Below are 21780 nucleotides of genomic sequence, written 5' to 3' on the forward strand. Positions count from 1 at the left end.
ATCTTTACAGCGGAAAATCGGTATTAATTCGACATGCTTTCTTTAAGGCCGCTTTGGCGTACATGGGATGTATGTCGATCTTCATTTCCTTTTCTTTTCTTCTCTTTGGGTCCAGGTCGACGTTTCTTTAATAAAATGGCCGCATGGAAATCAATAACCATGACCGACTCCATCTCAGCACTCCATAGAAGATGTTCCAGACGAAAGTCGCCATGTTCTATTCCCCGGGAACTTATTGCCTTCCGTGCACGGTTGGTTTTCGGTATCTGGCGGGGGTAAGGTTTTTCATAATCGATGTGCTCGCCTCCGTAGGCCATTAGTAACATGTGTCGAATTCGTCCAGCTCCGTGAAGGAAAAATGTCGTGCAGAGATCAATTGGACCGAGAAAAACAGGAACAATTGAGCCTTGCAGATCTCGTAGAATGTAATATACCTGCTCTTCCCGAGACACATGTGGCCACAGCTGGTCGGTTGTTCCCTTTCCAAAGATTGTATAGCCATATTGAGAACAGATAACTTTGAAAGGTGCACCTGAAATCCCACAGTTTCCTAAAGATATACAGCATCGATCGATATTATGGACTATCTGCTCTTTCAGCTGCTGAGTAAATTCTTCAATCGTGATCAAATGTTGGGTTTGGTCCTTCTTGTCCTGCTGATGTAGATGAACGTTAGGACAAACAGGATCTAAGTCTTTGTTCTGTTGGAGTCCCTTGAGGCATTTTTGGGTGCAAAAAGGTCTTAAGGATGATAAATCAGGATCAACACTAGAGCCGGGGTATGTAAAGTTGAAAATTTCTTGTCTCTCATTGGAGATAAGAGCAGAACCCCATCGGTGGAGCGAGCGTTTCGTAGACTCTCGCCATGGAGTATCCCGGGGGGAGCAAAGACAGCCCATTAAGATAAGGCAGAGTACCCGAGCGACGGCGGTATTTGGCTCTTGAAGATCGCCCGGTTTAACTTGGAGAGGGTCGCACAGAAAGTACTCCAAAGTACTGGGTTCGTTATATGGTATGTGGAGAAGAACAAGTGCGAGGCCATTTGTGATCCATGAATATTCGAGCCCCTGGCAAATCATATCATCATACACCTGAGTTAAAACAGCTCCTACAGTTCGTTCCGCATCGTGCTGTATCTTCTCAGAACTTTCTGCGGCTGTAGTCTCCGAATCCTTGCGTACTACATCTTGCCAAAAGTCCATTTCACGTAGACCGAGTCGGAGATGCTCCGTAGTCAATATATGCGGCGGTTGATATTTCAACGTCATAAGCAAGGAGCGTGTACCATCAAGTCGGTGGATACAGTCATGATCAGGTCGTGATTGTTCATCTCCTGGATTGTCCACTTCTAATGAATTGGAATGTCTGTCAAAAAACACCCCTCTTTCAATTTGAAATTCTTGACGAGCCCGACGGAATTGACATAGCCCTTCAATTATCTTCCTCACATTTGCGTTGACAACAATGTCTTCACAGAACCGTAATGTCCTTTCACTATGTATTGATTTCGGTAAATGTCGGGCAGTGGCTTGCAGACAACCAATACTCCAAAACAAGCGGTGTGGCTGATTATCAATGTCTCCGAAGTATTTGCAAACAGAATCATAAATCTTTTGTTGTCGGGATGCGCAATCCGCCCATTGCCGTAGCTTCGTTGGGCAATATTTTCCTATCGGGGACGGGACCTGTCCGGTAGTGGGGCGAGAGGGCGGTTCTATTTGCAGGGGTCGAGACAACAAATCATGACAACCGCGTAGAAACTCAGCAAATGTAGTTTTGTCACTTGTCTGCATCAGTTCTAAATAAAGCTTTTGGTAGTCTGGGGATTGAGGACGATCCATTGTGTTCAAGTTCTTGTAAAGGGATGTTGATATTTGCTCCCTGATGTACCGCCTCGGAAAAATCTAACACCGCGGATGTGATAGGAAATTCGTCTGTGTCGGTGGGTAGCACTCCCATTATTGCGTCGGAGGTTCAACACCATGTCCATTCAGATATTCCCATCTAGTCTCCCATGAATGAGCCCCGGGAGAGTTACGAGGACTACAAAAATCAGAGAGAATTGAGGATCATGGTTGCCTGTTCAACATGGTTTTATCATTTCTCTATTCTCTGTACATACACAAGTTTATCCACAATGCCTCGTAATTGTGTTCCGCCTCTATGAGGGCCTCCAGAGAATGCTCAAGTGCTGACGGATCCAACGTGATGTTGTTCTTATATAAAAAATAGGTCAGCTGGTGCATCGTGGAGTATAGATCGGTTAAATATGATCATATATATTCCAAGGTTTCTAGTCTTGTAATGTACAAGTTTTATTCCAAATTTCGCCCTGAATACATAGTAGTAATTATATCATGATTTTCTTTATTCATGAGAACTTTGATAAAAGATGCCTCCATTGCTAGGAAAACCAACCTAATCTGCCTACTGTGATTGATTGATCCAGTTTCAAGTTAAATTAACAATTTATCTCCATCATAAAGATCGCTGACATTAAGTTCAATCTGACCACTCGAGAGATTTAAGCTAACAATGGATCTCCATCATAAAAATCGTCGACATCAAGTTCAATCTGACCCTTCGAGAGATCTTCCCGCGGAACAGTATTCTCAGGGACATGTCGAGCCGTTACTGCAAATCGCAGCCCACCATCAGGTGTCACACAATGCTAAAGAGATCAGAATCACTCGATGTGGCAAGAAAAAACAGAGAAAAGAGAGTAGATACATACCTCGTAATATTTCTGAATATCAGTTCCATTCATGACAGTCATATGGCCATGATAAAGCTGTATCGTGAGACAGACTGGAGAAGTGCCGGCTTTTTTGCAAACTTCCTTTCGCTGATCATCGTACTCCTTCTTGGTTAACAAATTTCCATCAAATTTGTCCTTGAGTTCCCTTCTGGCATTATAGTTCCGGCACCCTGGTAGTACAGGGTCATCTTCAACTAATTTTCCTGACTTATTCATACCGTAGTAGTATTCCTGCTTCATCCGGAAGGTCATGGTGGCCCTTTCTCCTAGAGAAAGGGTTGCAATTGCTGAGCCTACCGTTCCGTCATCATGAAACTAAGGGAAAAACCTGCATTAGCGGACTTCCAAATATTCCATCTATTTGTAGATATGGGTTCATTACCTCCATTGCCATGTTCTTTACATAGCCTATAATTGAAAGTTCGTTTGGCAGTTCGTATTGAATGCGGGATGCTAAAACTACACGCCGAATAGCCCAGTCGAGGCGCGCGTATGCGAGACGAACATCCCGATGCGTCTCATAAAAGTGAAGTGAAGTAAAATTTTGATATCGCAGACCCTATTTCAATGTTTGCTTAGCAAAGGTACTCACAACAGAAACATAGGAATGACAGATTTGTTCAACACTTACGATGTTGACTAAGAATTGATTTGTCACTGCACTTGCTGTGTTATCTATTTATTCATGATGTTAGCAATGACCATCTTACTAGATATCCGGGTTCATAATCCCCATAACTCACCCTGTATTTTATCAGGGCGATGTCGTCGAAGCCCAAGGTCATTTATCTGGAAGCTCTCGAATAGATGATTTGGTCCATTCAAATTTTGATTGATGTCTGTATTGGAGATAAAATGCGTCACTGTTCCTACACCAGCAATCGTATACATTTCCATTTTGTAAGGCGCAAAAGAAGTATAATCACTACTTTTCGTGATGGCTTCCCCGCTAATATCACTATGAGGGTTTGCATAAAACCGGCTTAGGCTATCCAGGTCGATTAACCCTTCGACTCGGATAGGATCGGGGTCACACAAGAGGCTCCAGGTGCAGCCAGTGTCATTATCTCGAGATTCTGAGTTCTCCAAGTTATAATAACTCACAATATTCATATGCGAAAAGTCACACCTCCAACCGTTGAGTTTTATCCGAGGAAGGCATCTCCCACACTGCGAACAAACAATCCCCATCTTTGCCTTGTCTCCTGAGCGGTACTCTCTGTGGTTTTCGGGTGTAATATCCGGAATCTGAGGGATCAGTTCGTGAGGGGCTAGATCAAGGTGCTTTTTCAGGTCATAGTTCTGGCGCCAGGCCAAGAAATTTGGATCAAGTTCTCGCGTCTCAGGTGGATCGACTCCATTTACTTTCCAGAATTCAGGACACTCATTATTAAGACACATTTCCATATTTCTGTAAACCCGATGATTTGTAGTATTGCATGTGCCACATGTATGAGAGTCGGGGGTTAGATCGAAGTCTCTTTCACTACAAAGAGTCGGATCAGGCGAACCTTTTTCAGCCCACCAACTCTTCTTCGAGAGATCAAGCTTTTGAAGTCGAAATTTAACTCCAGTATCTTCTCCTATCTTCTCATGCCAGATAGCATCAACCATGAAGAAATCTATGACGTTATAACGATGTGGCATCTTCTGTTTGGGAAGATCACTCTTGTCGCCTAACCTTTACGTCAATTTGATATCCATTTTGTAGGTTCTCACAAGAAAAGGTTGAGCCGCAATTACCTATAATTACCCCAATTGGTGTACCCGTTCTCATACTGTGAGCGATCGCCTTTGCATTGAAGGATTCCTTGACGGTCTGATCACCGGGGTTGACAAAAGGCTTCCCATCACTTTAAATGATTAGCAAGGATCCCAGTAGACCATAAGTAGAGCGACTTATAAAATTTTGCACCTTATTCGTGTTATGATAATTTCTTCATCCATATATTCACCCGTAACCGATTTACCGTCTATCAAAATTCCAATGCAGTTCCGTTTTTTAATCTCATGATTACCTGCCAAATACTTTTGGAACCAATTTATCGTCTGACAAAGGTCAAATCGTTCCTTTGAAGCGGTTAGCTTTACTCCATATAATGGGAAATGCAACATTTACCGATGCCCACGCTGGAGGCTCGCCGTCACACTTTGCTCGAGATTTTCTTCTCTTTCTCGCTTTTTCTAGATGGGGTTTTTAGTTTTGCTCTTTTTTGAGGTTTCATTTGAAAGATGAATTCACGAGGTGAATACATACCCGAGTCATCTGAGCCGCTTGGACTCCCCTTTCGTTTCAAAGGTTTTGGATCGACGTCGACGTCCATTGGCTTCCCCATTTCAGGCTGTAAGAGAAAACTTAAGATTGAACAAGAGCTCGAGTTATGCGAGACAAAGCAAAAGAATTGTTCTGGAGTCTGGAAATTTTGGTCTTTTGGTCTAAACACGGTGATTATGGAATGTTGGGATAGATTCAAGTATTTTTGTACTCAGCACTGTCGCCCGTGAACTGATAATTTGAAGTAGTGATAATGGTTAAAATATCTTAAAAGATGAAGCACACGAGGAAAGATTCAACGCTTTATACAGTGATATCTGATTTGCATTGGTCCTACAATTATATCGGAATTCCTTTGGACTACAACGAGTCCTTGACGCTGCAGAGCAATCTTAAAGGAATAAAAAACATTCAGCTTGTGACAAAGGGATCGCTTCCAAGGTTGTATACAGAGAAAGAAATTTAAGCAAAGTAAAATAAGGACTATAGTAGATTATCAATATCAAGACCTTGAAAGCTTCATATTTGTTCGGCTGATACGCGTTAGACAAAGAGCTGAGGATTGTAGTAGCCTTGATAATAATTTATGGGTCTTTGATGACGCGGAGTAATATCAAAGAAATATGAAACATCTAGTTTTCGAGAAAGATATCAATTGTACGCATAGACAAAAAATTGTAAAAAGAGCAACTGTAAGGCTATAGCAGATTATCGATGTAAAGTTATATCAGACTTTCTTTGAACCACGAGGAGTTATTGACGCCGAGGAGCAATAGCAAAGAAATACGAAGCATTCAGCTAGTGAGAGGATTAATTAGTATAAACATAGCCAATAGAAAGAGATCAAATCAAATGTAGAACTATAGCAGATTACCTATTTCGAGGCCTTAGAATCTTCATTCTTATCTAGCCGTCATACATTGAAAGATTGTTCAGTAGTCATATCAGAATGATGATTGATTTCTTGAATAAAGCAAATACAAGATGAGATGGTAATGATAAAACTCCAAGTACCCATGCTAAGCCATAAACACAGTAACAAGCTAGGCATCTCACAGAACCTGCTGTGTCGTACAATGCAAGACACCGCCAGTCCTCGGCAACGCATTCACAGAAACCTGTCTAACCTCACGCTCCGGTACAAGCGCTTTGAGCGTTTCAAAGGCCTTCTTGTCGGTCTCTGCGTCCCCAAAGGCAGGAATTACAAGTCCCCCATTCACAAAATAGTAATTCACGTATGATGCTGCAGGGCAAGACTCCTCGCCAGGCACATCCCCCTTGACAAGATCAGGATCCGGCTCCTCGATATCGATAACTTCCAGTTTCCGCCCCTGGGCATCAACGGCATTATCCAGAACTTCCCGTGCCTCCCGGTAGATATCCCAGTAAACAGCCTCACACTTCACATGTGGCTTACATACCACAACTACACCGGGCCGCACAAATCTGGCCTCCGCATCAATGTGACAGTCTGTGATATCGAGTCCCTCTCGTCCGGGAATCCAAATGAACTTCTTAATTCCGAGTAGTCGCGATAATTCGGTCTCGATCTTCTCACGCGAGATACCTGCGTTTCGCGATGGGACAATCACACTACTTTCAGCCGCCATGAAGGTTCCCTCGCCGTCCATTTCTATCCCACCACCTTCCAGGCGTATGGCTGACTCAACCCGGATAACATGGTTAGAGTCTAGTTTCGTGTTCTCGATTTCCAGGACTCGGCGCGCAAATTGTCCGTTTTCGGCCTGTCGCGATGAGTCCATGGTTGGCCAGTCTCCCTCCTCTGTTCCAGCGAGAGCTTTGTCTTCCGAATGATTGTAGAGAAGTTCTTTGATCTTGTTTCCCCATTCGCAGAATTGAAAGTCGATTGCGTATCGTTGGTTAGGATCTTTAACACCGCGTACGTAGACAGGGCCAGTATCGCGGACCCAGCAGTGATTTGTCGGGGCAGGCGTGAGGGTAATGTTGGCTTTTTGCGTGGCATTGTTGGTATCATTTGCTGGGAGACGTTTGGAAATCAGATTTTGGGCATGAGGGACATCCTCTGGGCGGACATGGAGTCGGACGGGCTCGAAGGCTGCGATTGTGCATGCTAGATCAACTATCTCGGTGCAGGTGCGAGTATACAGCGCTGGGAAGGTTGAAGGACGCGATGGGAAGCCTAGGATCGTGGCAATGTGAGGAGTTGTTTCGGTGAGATATGTGTATTGTTTTGTGGGGTCATTCTGTGTCTGAAGGGTCTTTGTTGCTGCCATGGTGGTGGTTGAGGTGGTAAAGCAATTGTATGGCGTTAATGGGAGTATTCTCCAGTTAAACAGCTTGATTCTCGTAGAAAATTGTGGAATTTTCAGGCAGCTCTATATCAAAGTCAGTCATATATTAAAATTGGACCCTGCAGCGCATAGACAGATGACAAGACCCACATTCGCTATAGGCACGGTGTAGCTGTGATAAAGTCCACGGCGCGTAGAATAAGACACAAGTCGAGTTGACATTGAATAAAAGAATGAGGCATTCCTCGGTATTAAATATTTATGACTGGTTGCACTCAAAAACTTCGATAAGAAAAAAAAAAGACCCGTGGATCGTTGACTCGTGGATCCCAGCGTGACGTCGATCGCAGCGACTGTCAGTTATTGCCCCGAAAGGGAAAGCGGAACCGATGATCCAACAGCGAAACTCAGTTTAACTTCCTCTTTCATGCAACCCCCAGAGAACGCGACATAGCAAATCTTGAAATGCTTCACAGATGCCTAAATAGGTGAAATTCATGCATTCTCAGCACCCGCAGATCGGCTCTTCGTCTTCATCTACTCCCGTTTCTCTCTCCCCTCCCAACCAGAGCATCGGCACGGCCGATACAACCGCCAATATTTCCAGCGATCCCGACATTGTGCCCCACCCGAACCGATATTCCACCAGGCCTCCCCAGAGTGGCCCGAAGAACACCCCCGCAAACTGGCACATACATTGTAACCCAAACCCCTGCGCCACCGGACCTTTTGATCCCAGGATACCTGGTTCTCGACTTTCCATGGCTATCAATTCTTGCTGTGTCTCTACGAACATTGCGGGCGCACACGCGTGGATGAAGAGACCGATCAGAAAAAGAAGGGTGATAAGCAGGGCGATATTTGACGTGTCATCTCGATCCACGAATCGTAGACATATCAGTGCGGGAGATAGAAGGGTGAAACAGACAAAGGCGATAATTCGAGTGCCGCAGTGATCGGTGATAAAGCCTGTGTCACGTTAGCGATATTCGCAAAAGATTCACAGTGGAGCATTTCCTGACCGAATATTGGTTCGAAAAACGCGGGGGCCGCCATGGGAAGGAAGATCATGCCCATTCCTAATGCCGACCAGCCACATCGTGTTTCAACGAAGATAGAAAGTGTCTAACGGGAGTCAGTCAGCTCATACTCGGCAGTTCAACAATAAAAAGAAGGCTCAAGAAGGATCACGAACAGCATCAAATGCAGACAGCAGGATCCCCTGCACCAACAGTGCCCACGAAGATATCAAAACTCGTCGTTGTCTGATACTCCGGAAGATCGCAAATTTAACCCCCAGCCTCTGAGATCAGTCATCCCGGCTTTGCTCGCATATCACAGGCTCGGCGGGAGCATCAGCAACGCTAGGATCAACAGTATCCCCATTTATCGTCTGTTCCGGCTGTGAGCACTTCTTCCACTCATCTGCAACCCGGTTCTCAATCATGGTCACCCGCATCCCAAAAATCAATCACTATAATCGAGTACGCCACATAGAAAACAGCATTATACCCACCGCTATGGTAAACAAGACCTCCCAAAAGTGGACCTAACAAGAAACCAAGCGCAATCGCTGAACCCAAATACCCAATCGCTTGACCAAGGCGGTTTTGTGGGATGGAATCATTGAGAAGCGCGAAAGATGCAACTACAACTATTGCGGCTGCGCAGCCTTGCAACAGCCGACCGATGATAAACATCGCTATAGAATGGGCTGTATGCAGGATAATCATGCACCCGGCTAACAGGACCAGGGCGGTTAGGAAAGGGAATCGGCGCGTACGAGCTCTATCGACGAGGTACCCGAAGATAGGACAGAAAGCGAGTGCGGTGTCAGCTTCGCACATGAGTAGAACGCTAACCCAATATTCACCTATCCTAATAAGTATATGCAAGCTGATAGATTTACTTGATTGAAGCGCTTACGTTCACTATATGGGATATTTGCTCGGGTCATGAGCGCCTTAGGCATCACTGGGACGATCTACAAGATCTGGGTTATTTCCTGTATAGCGATTCAAGAGGAGCCTTGTTTCGCATACTACTTACCATTGCATATAACAAGAAATCCTTGTCATGTCTCTATTAGTTGAATTTTCTTAACTCCACTGATTACATCTAACATATCGTGAATGTAGACATCCAAATAGCCGCTATGATAAAGCCATTCGAAGACCGAATCCGTAATAGACATGGAGTACTTCTATCTCCCGCGATAATATTGGACACCATGGTTATCGGCAATACTAATCTTTTTCGTCCTCGAAAAAGGACAGTAAAAGAATCATAACAGGCAGAAACAACCTTGAAGAGAAGGGACAGTTAAATAGGAAAGGAGATGTCTTCCTTGCAATTTAATCGCGCTGAATTTGTGAGTCGATGAGTGCATTAATCTCCTGCAACGACCAGTTTCGTTTCCATGTCCCAGCCTAATCATAAATCGTCCAAACCACTTTCGGATCGAAACTGCATAAAAGCACCACCGATCAACTGGGCTTGGTTTGTATTACCGAATCTATTATCTGATTCGATGATTGTAAATCCAACCGAACGCCGACCTCGTCTAGCGCACGAAAAGAATGCAAGTTCAAAATATTGCTCTACGTCTAATACCAAAGTACTACTGCATCGTTTATGAGTGAAAAATTTCACGGATCATTTTCTTGCACTGTCAACTGTCATCAGGACAAGACGTTCAATTCTACCCTAACATCAACAGGGCACGCTTCCGCGGTGAGAGCCTTCACCAATGAACGGTACCTACTAGTATCATGATGAAGATGACGACCAGTTACGAGATATATATATACATAAATAATTGAAAACAACCTCCGCCAGGGCTTGGAAATCGCCCGAACTACTCTAGGTAGGAATTACAATCTTCAACGGAGATCAGAAAGGTTGGGAAAATCTGTCTTAGAGGAAACAGACATCCAAATGTTGTGTATGTTGCCTTTGATCGATATGAACCATGTTAGTTCTATACTCCACATGTGCAGGGCTCAATGTGTGCTTATCTTGTATATGTATGCCCCCAGATACACAAAATGGGCTACGAGTTGCCCGTGAACATCGTCTGTGAGAAAATGAGGAATATAACTCGAATATGGGATATTGTTTTACGGAGTTCAAAGCTAATGATGTGTTTTAAAGATTCCATTGTTGTAAATATTCTAGATCCATGACCAGAATGACGTCAGTCGTCAATCAAAAGCTGGTAATAGTAATAGATGGCCTATGCGTGCATACCTATCACAGACCAAAATAAATTAAGATAACCAACTATCTATTTTACCGTTTCTTCTCCGCAGATTAATCTGTCCATATGGTCTGACGTGCTATATAAAGATCCCTCGATCCCAAAACAGCCGCATAATCGCATTTCCCCGACCGGTGGAGATCGCCGTCCGGATTGCGGGATTTGCTGAACAAAGGGATTTGGAGCAGACACCAGGGGGAAAAAGGGCTATGGAAAACTCGGCCGTCGGATTATCGGGATTCGGACCTGGAAAACAGCAGCAAGAAAGGAACTAAGGCCCAGGTAGGAATAGTTGATACGTAAAAAGAAATGCGCGTTCTCGTTGCCGGATAATAAGCTCTTGCGGCTCGAGGCCGAAAACCTGGGGGAGAAAACTCAGCTCGATATCTCCATGATTTAGATAGTGTTTGCACGCGTTAGAGACTCATATAGCTAGATTTTCATATGTATTTGAGGATTCCTCTTTCTAATATCTACTCCTTTCATTCTGAACCCTTATCCAAAAGGGAGGGAAATGCCGTTCAACCGTTTGCAGGAGCCGATAAGATCGCTGCAAAGTGGGGATCCGCGGCCACTCGCGGGCATCGGAGGTGCCCGATACTAGTCGCTGGCGAGCGCATCAGCCCATTTTTCACTTAAATAAATAAGGATCGCTCTTCCTTCTCATGAGAGAGCTACCCCAATCTTCAATTTGCATTTCTGAAGCTTGTCCAATTACGAATATTCTCCCCCATTAACCTTCCCTATCCCAAAACCGACATCATCATGAGCGCTCTCGCTGCTGCCCGCTACGGCAAGGACAATGTCCGTGTGTACAAGGTGCACCGTGACGAGAAGACCGGTGTCCAGACTGTGGTTGAGATGACCGTCTGCGTCCTGCTAGAGGGCGACATCGAAACCTCGTAAGTAATCAACATTTCCCGAGAATAATCCCGAAACCTCCGAACGATACGCTTCACATAGCCTTATCAGCGGGGAATCACAAGCAACCGACAACTAACACAATTGCGCTTTAGTTACACTCGCGCCGATAATAGCGTTGTTGTCGCCACCGACTCCATCAAAAACACCATCTACATCACTGCTAAGCAGCAGCCCGTTACTACCCCCGAAGTATTCGGTGCCATTCTCGGTACCCACTTCGTCGAGAAGTACAACCACATCCACGCCGCGCACGTCAGCATCATCACCCACCGCTGGGTGCGCATGAACATCGAGGGCAAGCCCCACCCACACTCGTTCGTTAAGGACAGCCCCGAGACCCGTAACACACAGGTCGATGTGATCGAGGGCAAGGGCATTGACATCAACTCCTCCATTAACGGCCTGACCGTGCTGAAGAGCACTGGCTCGCAGTTCTGGGGCTTCCTCCGTGATGAGTTCACTACTCTCAAGGAGACCTGGGACCGTATTCTCAGCACTGATGTCAATGCTAACTGGCAGTGGCGCCGCTTCGGCAGCGTCTCAGAGGTTCGGGCCAACACTGCCGGATTCGATAAGGCCTGGCAATCTGCTCGTGATATCACCCTGAAGACTTTCGCAGAGGATAACAGCGCCAGTGTGCAGGCTACCATGTACAAGATGGGCGAGCTGATTCTGGCTGGAGCACCTCTGATCGACACTGTGGAGTATGCGCTCCCCAACAACCACTACTTCGAGATTGGTATGTCATCTTCTTCCTTTTCCAAAATATTCGTTCTTTGGAACCGTCGAACTAATGGAATATATAGATCTCAGCTGGCACAAGGGTATCAAGAACACCGGCAAGGATGCCGAGGTGTACGCTCCCCAGTCCAACCCCAACGGTCTTATCAAGTGCACCGTTGGTCGCTCCGGACAGAAGGCCAAGCTGTAAACGCGTAGTGGAGGATCCGGACTCTGGAGTCCCTTGCATACCATTTCATTCCCTTCAAATGTTTTATTCTTGTACATACCTATCTCTATATACCTCTGGGAATGAACATCCCAATTTCAGTTTGGCAACACATTCTCTTTTCTTTATTTCCAGGAGCTTTGCTATATATAAGTACATGCCAGTGTAGGAAACATCCTAGATGTCAACAGTATTGGAACAAAAGTAGTTCAAAAGAAAGGAGAATGGAAAAGATAAAAAAAATCCCAAGATGGACTCCACACCCATGCGCTTGCGGTTTTGGATCATAACGCAGATATAAATTACAGGAGATCTTGGCAAAGGCCAAGGATTATGAGCAGAAGAGATGTTGTAAGATAGAACGAGATAATTAAGCGGAAGGCTGGGCCTCCTTAGCTTCCTTGAAAGCCTCTGCGACTTCCCGGGTAGCACCAATCACTGACTGGCCGCCAAACTTGACGATATTATCCTTGTAGGGGTGGGCAAGACCTTCGAAAGCTGTAAGACATATTATATTAGTAGTCCGCATGATTTGACGGGTAGTGTCGGTTCATGAAGTCGATTCATGAAGAGAAACTCACTCTTCAACCGTGCCAATCGCGAGTCCTGGAGACGGTTCTTGGGCAGCATTCCCTTGACGGCGCGACGCAGAACCTCTCCACCACCCCATTTGGCAAACATTTGATCCATTGTCATGCTCTTCAAGCTACCTGGGCGTGTGTTGTGGTGGTAGTACTGCTTTTGGAAACGCTTCTTGCCGGTGGTCTTAAGGTCGTGGCAGCCGGCAACAACAACGTAGTCACCGCAGTCGGTGGAGGGATCATAGATCGGTTTGTGCTTTCCCATCAGAACGAGTGCAACTGAAGAAGCCAGACGACCGAGGGAACGTGAATCAGATCCGGCATCGACATAGTGCCATGCGCGGGAGTAGGCAAGACGGGTCTGGGGAGAAGATAAATTTTAGCATCGGCGTTTCCGTTATGCAATTGAATGGAAAGAGCAATATTCCATGTAGCACAGAAGGATTTGGGATAGACTTACCCTGCCGACTGTTTGCGACATTGTATCTAGTGAATATGAAGGGTAAACTTGTAACAACAACAGCAACCGCAACTCAGCAAATCCCCGAAGTTCTGCGCCTGCCAGATTCGGACTCCGCCTGGACCCGGTCACGTGCCTGTAAATTGATGTCATGTGACAAAGCCCTAAGCCAGGTTAATCAGCTAGCCCTCTTTCGGAATAGCGCGTCCTAAGCGAAACCCGCACTAACAAACCAGCAATTCAGGCGAATCACTGCAGTGTGGGATTCGCGGTCGACTTCTTTTCCATCTCCCTCGACAACACACTCCCTCCCTCTATCGACAACCGACAAGGGCCATTTCACCATCATGGCTTCCGTCCAGAGTGTGCAATGCTTCGGCAAGAAGAAGACGGGTGAGTTTTGCATTTTCGAAATTCCAAACGCTCCGTGAATATGTTCCTAATCGCCTTTTTCAATAGCCACCGCTGTCGCCCACTGCAAGGTATGAAGACGATGCCTCCCCCCAATTTCTACGTCCCACTGCGTCAATCGGAGCTCGATGGAACTGCCTGGCAATTTTACTACGACATGGAGGATCGAATTATGCCAAAAATAAACATGGTGCACGGTGGATATAAGACTTTGATCATGGATATTTTTGGACGGGCAATATTCAACGCAATGATGGCGCATGGGACTACAACACAAAATGAGAGACAGAATACTGAGACTTTTTGATTTACAGCAAGGCAAGGGCCTCATCAAGGTCAACGGCCAGCCCCTCGCTCTGGTCCAGCCTGAGATCCTCCGCTTCAAGGTACGCACTTGCCCTTTTCCTTTCGCCGACCCCATACTTCAACCACCAACTCGCCAAAATTGAATACGAGAATGTTTCGTTACTACCGGAAACATTCCCATCTACATGGTGGAGCAAACAATATCGGAATCATTTTTCTAACGGAAATCGCTACAGGTCTACGAGCCCCTCCTGATCGTCGGCTCTGACAAGTTCGCTGGTGTCGACATCCGCGTCCGCGTCACCGGTGGTGGTCACACTTCCCAGATCTACGCCATCCGTCAGGCCATCGCCAAGTCCATTGTCGCTTACTACCAGAAGTACGTGGACGAGCACTCCAAGAACCAGCTCAAGCAGGCTTTCGCCCAGTACGACCGCACCCTGCTCGTTGCCGACAACCGTCGCGCCGAGCCCAAGAAGTTCGGAGGTCGCGGTGCCCGCTCTCGTTACCAGAAGTCTTACCGTTAAATTTTCTCCGTTTTCTGTTTTTACACAAGAAAAACTGCGACGAAGGAAATTTGCAAAACAAAACGGGAAAAATATTGGGGTTTATGGAAAATTATGTCTTCATTTTATCATTTTACGACTTGTTTTCCATCGACTCTTGTTGGACTGGGTAACTAGGGAGGATTTGTTGCCGCGGATGAATTCGGTAACTGGATCATTCGTGGGTTGGCGAGAACAGGATCGGTGTCGCGGGGTGTCTACGTTTCAAGGCCCTCGTTCCCGGTGCCGGTGCTGATGTGTTGTGGAGGATTGGATATCCTATGTCATTTTTTCACTGGCGCTGTTCACGATGGCTGGAAAATATACCTAGCATAGGTCAGGAAAATCTGCTCAAATACACCGGGTTTTTATTGTTCATTTCATTGGGTTGCATAGTCCGTGCTCGTATGTTTCTTCCACGTATGCATGGTAATCTCGACAGTGAACTTTGTGGGGAAAACTAGGAAATTGATATGTAGGAAACGGCTGTGCCTATTGCGAATATTGGGCATGGGCAAATCGCAAATCGCAACTGGATTCTACTCAACCTCGCGGCCGACAACACATACGATGACGGAGATATCTATCTATACTCTGCCAGCTACTTATTCAAAATCCACCCGCCATATCCATACTGCATGCCGAATCAATATCACACCCACCTTACGATAACTTGATTCCCTCAATTTGAACCCGCAATGAATCAAACAGACGTAATCCACCTCATTGTAGACTGGAAAATGCATACTCCACACCAGATTCCCCACTATAGTACGCCACACAGTCTCTTGATAGACCCATGTATCGCTTGACAAGCCACTGAATGGCCTTAGTCTCTTTCACGCCCAAGTCGAACTCACTCAAATACGGAGTTGCTTCACAGATCTGTATAGCGGTGATATCACTCACTCCCTGCTCCTACGCAATGACCCACGGTATTAGATATACTCTCTCCCACTACTCCTTGTGCTCTGTCGCTCTTTCTCTCTGAAAAATAGATCACTAGTAAGACCAAGAGCTGCAAAGGCCGGTCGCGTAAGCTCCATGTGGAGATTTAGCTCCTCGGGTAGGTATGGTGAGTCCGATGCCGAATGTTGGAAACCGAGCCACATCCTCAGGCTGCTGACCACATTATTAGCTATGTCTATGACAACAAGGATGGGGTTGTAAGAGAGATAGAAATTGGAAGCCCGTAAAGTGGACATTGAAAGCGTACATAGTATACTACTTGATGTTCATTTACGATTCTCAAAGGTATATACATATTCCAAGGTTCTTAAGATGTCTTCACGGGAGGGATCGGCTTCGTGATAGTACTGTAGTACGAGTTAAACTTGAAGTTCAAGTTGCACCTGGGCAGAAACTGATGCCACGCATTCATGGATATAGCCGTGTGCAGTGTAATAATAGAGACTAACCATTTCCTTGAAATTTGAGTACGAAGCTAGTTTGCCTGGCCAATTGAAGTTTTCTCGTTAGACGCCTTAGTATCCTCTTGGCCGAAGACGTCAGTCATCTCACTAGACCTATGCATAGTACTGAATACTTCTAATTTAGAGTGTAGATAAATGCATAGTTGCAATTTAGAGTTAGGTGTATATATGGCTAATATGCTTTTCGATACCCTCGCGTTACCTATATAGTTCAGCTACGACGTTCGGCTGACAGAAATTATACTATACAAGATGATTTTCATGTCATAGGCTACACCTGTGGTCGGCGGAAATCAGAAGAGAGAAAATGAACTTGGCATTCTAAAGTTGTTCATTGCAAATCGTTAAGGATACATGGGGAGAAGAGGATTCTCGATGTTGTAAAGCAAGAATTAGTAGTGCTTGGGAACTCCTAATTTATTTAGCTCCAGGCTCATGTAGCTTATTGGTATAGCCTAAATACTTAGGGTATATTATGAATGATCGTCGTATATGCCAATTCAAATGCGAATACATGTATACATCCTTGGTAAAATCTTGGTGGGGATTGGATATCAGATCGAAGCTAAACCATATTGGCGTCGTGTACCTTGATGCCTTGAAGCCTTACAATTCAGGAGCCAACCCACTCCTAACTTACCTAAACCACTATAACGCGTCGCGGGATCTGCGCGTCCTCCAGTCGCGCGCCCTGGATTTGGATTCAAGTCGTGATCCCTTTTCTCCTTCCCCGCAACCATTGTGATTTTGTGTTCCCACTTTGTGAATGGGCCATTGTCCATAATTTCCAACAATCATGCCGTCTGCTCGAGATAGACTGGCTGAGCTCAGGGCTCTTCGTGCCTCCGGAAAAAAACGTCTTTCCACTTATGAAGTCGAGGAACAGGGCGATATCTACGAAGAGGTCGATGACGACGGCTACAAAAAGATCATTCGCAGCCGACTAGACGAGGACGACTTTGTCGTCGACGACAATGGTGCCGGATATGCAGACGACGGTCGGGAGGTCTGGAATGAAGGCCAAGCTGAATACGACAGTGACGACAGCGATGAATTGCCGGCAAGAGGCAAAGCGGCTAAGCGAAAGCGTGAAGAGGAGAAACAACGCAAAGAGAAAATGAATAATGGCATTTCAAAATACTTTAACAGCGGGACTGCGGCGGCTGCGGCTCCCAAGCCTAAGGTACGTTTCCATCTCAGATTTTCCTACAATGATAATACTGATTTCGCCAACAGCAAGCTGCGACTGCTGAAGATGATGCCTTCATGGCAGACCTTCTCGGAGAGGTATCCAGCAACGTTGTCTCCAACCCTGCTCCAACGCGAAACATTGTTAAGTCTGATGCCCGCCGAAAAGTTCGCGTTCTCTCACCACCACTGGTCGAGAAGCGACGCCGCCCGAAATTCGAACCGAAAGACGAAAATGAAGTTCCCAGCTCCCCACCGAAGGGCCAGCCATCACTTCACTCCGATGACCTTGATGACGCTCCGCTACCTATAATGGACGACGATGATATCTCCATGGGCGATCCAATGCCCTCTTCTCCAATTAGCAAGGCTGTAGAGAGAAAGATCACAGTGCCTATCAAGAAGGAGGACTCAGATGAGGAGGATATTGATATGATGGATGTTGCAGAAGCCACTGTATCCTCAAACATCAAGACAGAAAACATCAACATGACTGGAAGTCGTCCGCCGCCTAAGCTCAAGAAGGAAGTCTTAACAACACCCGCGAGCTCGTCACCAGTCAAGGCTGCACCAGAGGTCGTCGATGCCTCTTGGAACGATGTACGAAACAAGTTGAATGTTCTTAGTAGCCCTGCACCGGAAATGCGTTCTTTCGGAAAGCTCCGGCCCCAAGATGTCGTGGAAGAGGATGGCAGTCTGCGCTTCTTTTGGCTTGATTTCACAGAAGTCAATGGCAGCCTTTGTTTATTCGGAAAAGTTAAGAACAAGCAAACCGACTCATACGCCAGTGCCTTCGTGAAAGTCGATAACATTCTCCGAAAACTTTACTTCCTCCCCCGTGAACACCGCTACAAACATATGAAAGAGACAGACGAGGAGGTCGGCATGGAGCATGTCTACGAAGAAGTCGATCAGATGATGACTCGTCTTAAGGTTGGCATGCATAAGATCAAACCTTGCACCCGAAAATATGCGTTTGAGCTTCGCGGTGTGCCCAAGGAGGCGGAATACCTGAAGTTACTATATCCTTATGATAAACCACAACTGCAGATGGATACAAAGGGTGAGACCTTCTCTCATGTATTCGGCACAAACACTTCTCTTTTCGAGCAATTCGTTCTGTGGAAGAACATTATGGGACCATGCTGGCTCAGGGTTGACGAGGCCGACTTTTCTGCTGTCAACAATGCTTCTTGGTGCAAGTTCGAGTGCCAAGCATCCAAACCTCAATCGATAACTCCTGTTCCTGACACGGAAAATCTGGAGATGCCACCAATGACTCTGATTTCTCTTTCTTTCCGAACCCAACTTAATGTGAAGGAGAATAAGCAGGAAATTTTGGTCGCAAGTGCACGAGTGTACGAGAATGTTTCCCTCTCAGATACCACACCACCGGAGAAACTCCCGTGTAAAACATTCACTGTGATGCGTCCATCTGGTTCGTCATATCCACTGCATTTTGAAGCCGAGTGCCGAAAGCAGCGGGGTACTGTCATGCTTGAGAAGAGTGAGCAATTTCTGCTCAGCAAATTCTTGGCCCTCTTCGAGAAAATGGACCCAGATGTGATCATGGGCCATCAGTTACAAGATGTCGACCTAGGAATTCTTCTCAATCGGTTACGAGAAAAGAAAACTCCTGGATGGCATCGTCTTGGTCGACTCAAGCGTGGCGATTGGCCTAAGAACTACAGTAAGAACAGTGGTTTCTTTGCTGAGAGACAGCTGATTGCTGGGCGACTGATGTGTGATCTGGCCAACGATATGGGCAAAGTAAGTTCCCTTGACATCACTTAACAGTTATCAAAATGTAGGTGCTAACTTATCATAGTCTTTGATGATGAAATGTCAATCTTGGAGTTTGACAGAAATGTGTCAACTTTATCTCGGCGAGGGCAACGGCCGTCAAGACGTGGATGTTGAAGGAGCTTTGAAGTCTTGGGCTTCGACCAAGGATGGCCTGATGAACTTTGTAAACCACTGCGATACTGACACGTATTTCATTGCTGCTTTGGCATTGCGATTGCAGATGCTGCCACTCACAAAGGTCCTGACCAACATTGCCGGTAACTCGTGGGCACGTACTCTCAGTGGTACTCGTGCTGAGCGAAACGAGTACATTTTGCTGCACGAGTTCCATCGCAATAAGTATATTTGCCCAGACAAGTACTCTTCTCGCATGCAAAAGGCTGAAGAGAAGATGGACGCCGATGACGATGAAGCCGGTGACAAGAAAAAGAAGGATAAATACAAGGGTGGTCTCGTTTTCGAGCCTGAGAAAGGACTCTACGACCGATTCATCTTGGTCATGGATTTCAACAGTTTGTACCCTTCGATTATTCAAGAGTACAACATCTGTTTCACTACAGTTGATCGTACAAGTTCGGTATGGAATGCTTAACCTTCGTTGATATTACCCAAGTCTCATACTAACCTTCTGCTAGGCGGAGAACGAAAATGAAGAGAAGGTTCCTGAAATCCCCTCTTCGGAGGAATCTCAGGGTATTCTTCCTAAGCTTATTGCGACTTTGGTCGGTCGTCGTCGTCAAGTGAAGAGTTTGATGAAAGACAAACATGCCACGCCTGAACAGCTCGCTTTGTGGGATACAAAGCAACTTGCCTTCAAGCTGACTGCCAACTCTATGTACGGTTGTTTGGGTTACACACAAAGTCGATTCTATGCCCGTCCTCTGGCCATGCTCACCACATTCAAGGGTCGTGAGATTTTACGAAGCACCAAAGAGTTGGCGGAGAGCAGGCAGCTGCGTGTCATTTATGGTGATACTGACTCCGTCATGATCAACACGAATATGGACACCATGAGCGAAGCGCTTAAGGTTGGAGAGGAGTTCAAGAGATCGGTCAATGAGCGGTATAGGCTTTTGGAAATTGACATTGATAATGTCTTCCGTCGACTACTGTTACATGCCAAAAAGAAGTATGCAGCTGTCAACATGACAGAAGTAGATGGCAAGTACGTTGAAAAGCTTGAGGTCAAGGGCTTGGACATGAAGCGACGTGAATACTGTGCTCTCTCAAAGGAGGTGTCGTCAAGACTGCTGAACGAGATTCTCTCTGGGGAGGATCAAGAAGTCGTCCTTAACAACGTACATGACTACCTGCGAGAGCTTGCAGAGAAGATGAAAGAGTATCAGATTCCTAATCAGAAATATGTCATTTACACGGTATGTCAACGCCCCAGCAAAAGCTCTCAATTCAATGCTAATCTTTCTACAGAAACTCTCAAAGCGACCAGAAGAATATCCCAACAAGGAGACAATGCCTCCAGCGCAGGTTGCTCTTAGGGAGATCGCCCGAGGCAGGAATATTCGACCCAACGATGTCATCTCCTACATTGTGACAACCGGTGACGCTGATACGTCCTCTCTTCCACCCGCCAAGCGATCTTATACCCCACAAGATGTGCTTAAGCCAACATCAGAGCTCAAACCTGATATTGAGTTCTATATTCTCAAGCAAATTTTCCCTCCCATTGAGCGTCTGTGTGCCCCAATTCCTGGCACCGACGCCGTTCGTTTGGCAGAATGCTTGGGACTCGATACTCGCAAGTACCAGATCAACACCTCCAGCGCTAGCAACCAACAAAATGCGGAAATCTTCCCGCTGGAATCGCAGATCCCCGACGCAGTCCGCTTTGCCAATTCAGCACGATTGAGTCTGACATGCCGATTCTGTAAAGAGCAGTCAGTTTTTGAAGGCTTGGCAGGCTCGCCAGAGATGTGCACAGCGAACGGTATTGTCTGCCCTAACGAGAGCTGTCAGAAATCATTCTCAGTCATTACTTTGGTCGCCCAGTTGGAGAGCCAGATTCGCGAACAGACGAACCGATACTACGAGGGCTGGCTGGTTTGTGATGATTCTGCCTGTGGTAACCGAACTCGCCAAATAAGTGTTTATGGACATCGCTGTCTGGGATCCCGAGGTCGTGCTGAAGGCTGCTCGGGTCGTATGTCGTACGAGTATAATGAGAAACAGATGTACAACCAGTTGCTGTACTTTGCGGGTCTATGGGATGTGGATAAGGCCAAGGCTGCTTCTAGCAAGGAGGCTGGCGAGAAAAAAGACAGTATCTCCGCCATGGCCGAATTCAACCGTGGTCGCTTCGACACGATCCGGACTGTGGCGGATGCCTACTTGAAGAAGTGTGGTCGACAATGGGTTGAGATGGATACTTTGTTCCAGTTCATGATACAATGAGTGCCGCCCCGGTGGCGTATGACTTTGGGGATTTGTAAATAGCTACTACATTCTTGGGATCGGGGTTTCTTTACTTGATGGATTGAGTTTGCATAATGTCATTTATCATTTTATTTTATGACTTTGTTGTTCGTCACTGTATAAACTGTAGAATTTTTCGGTGTCAAATTTTCCCCTCGTATATCCTTATCTTATCTCCCTTA

At 46.0% G+C, this 21780-nt stretch overlaps 7 protein-coding genes across 7 annotated transcripts; 3 read left to right on the forward strand and 4 right to left on the reverse strand.

The window, feature by feature from the left end:
* Positions 1 to 23: 23 nt before the first annotated feature.
* On the reverse strand, positions 24 to 1841 carry N7478_008243 (uncharacterized protein; the record flags this gene model as incomplete). Its single annotated transcript, XM_056924457.1, has 1 exon — positions 24 to 1841. One exon carries the CDS (start codon positions 1839 to 1841, stop codon positions 24 to 26), a length of 1818 nt encoding a protein of 605 aa, XP_056777183.1.
* A 683-nt stretch (positions 1842 to 2524) lies between these two features.
* On the reverse strand, positions 2525 to 5094 carry N7478_008244 (uncharacterized protein; the record flags this gene model as incomplete). Its single annotated transcript, XM_056924458.1, has 9 exons — positions 2525 to 2671; positions 2735 to 2928; positions 2977 to 3073; positions 3141 to 3317; positions 3390 to 3433; positions 3502 to 4434; positions 4538 to 4611; positions 4777 to 4807; positions 5016 to 5094. The coding sequence occupies 9 exons, from the start codon at positions 5092 to 5094 to the stop codon at positions 2525 to 2527; spliced, it is 1776 nt and encodes a 591-aa protein (XP_056777184.1).
* Positions 5095 to 6085: 991 nt separating this feature from the next.
* On the reverse strand, positions 6086 to 7288 carry N7478_008245 (agmatine deiminase family protein; the record flags this gene model as incomplete). Its single annotated transcript, XM_056924459.1, has 1 exon — positions 6086 to 7288. The coding sequence occupies one exon, from the start codon at positions 7286 to 7288 to the stop codon at positions 6086 to 6088; it is 1203 nt and encodes a 400-aa protein (XP_056777185.1).
* A 4042-nt stretch (positions 7289 to 11330) lies between these two features.
* N7478_008246 (urate oxidase) lies at positions 11331 to 12420 on the forward strand (the record flags this gene model as incomplete). Its single annotated transcript, XM_056924460.1, has 3 exons — positions 11331 to 11467; positions 11582 to 12228; positions 12296 to 12420. 3 exons carry the CDS (start codon positions 11331 to 11333, stop codon positions 12418 to 12420), a joined length of 909 nt encoding a protein of 302 aa, XP_056777186.1.
* Positions 12421 to 12808: 388 nt separating this feature from the next.
* On the reverse strand, positions 12809 to 13500 carry N7478_008247 (mitochondrial 54S ribosomal protein uL13m; the record flags this gene model as incomplete). The annotated part of the gene is made up of 3 exons (XM_056924461.1): positions 12809 to 12936; positions 13020 to 13380; positions 13480 to 13500. 3 exons carry the CDS (start codon positions 13498 to 13500, stop codon positions 12809 to 12811), a joined length of 510 nt encoding a protein of 169 aa, XP_056777187.1.
* A 326-nt stretch (positions 13501 to 13826) lies between these two features.
* Positions 13827 to 14723, forward strand: N7478_008248 (40S ribosomal protein uS9; the record flags this gene model as incomplete). Its single annotated transcript, XM_056924462.1, has 4 exons — positions 13827 to 13872; positions 13939 to 13961; positions 14205 to 14276; positions 14433 to 14723. The coding sequence occupies 4 exons, from the start codon at positions 13827 to 13829 to the stop codon at positions 14721 to 14723; spliced, it is 432 nt and encodes a 143-aa protein (XP_056777188.1).
* Positions 14724 to 16970: 2247 nt separating this feature from the next.
* N7478_008249 (DNA-directed DNA polymerase alpha catalytic subunit POL1) lies at positions 16971 to 21577 on the forward strand (the record flags this gene model as incomplete). The annotated part of the gene is made up of 5 exons (XM_056924463.1): positions 16971 to 17357; positions 17411 to 19132; positions 19191 to 19745; positions 19804 to 20544; positions 20597 to 21577. The coding sequence occupies 5 exons, from the start codon at positions 16971 to 16973 to the stop codon at positions 21575 to 21577; spliced, it is 4386 nt and encodes a 1461-aa protein (XP_056777189.1).
* Between the last annotated feature and the right edge of the window lie 203 nt (positions 21578 to 21780).

This window comes from Penicillium angulare (assembly GCF_028827245.1).
Source record: "Penicillium angulare strain IBT 27051 chromosome Unknown utg000005l_segment0_segment0, whole genome shotgun sequence".
Lineage (NCBI taxonomy): Eukaryota > Fungi > Ascomycota > Eurotiomycetes > Eurotiales > Aspergillaceae > Penicillium > Penicillium angulare.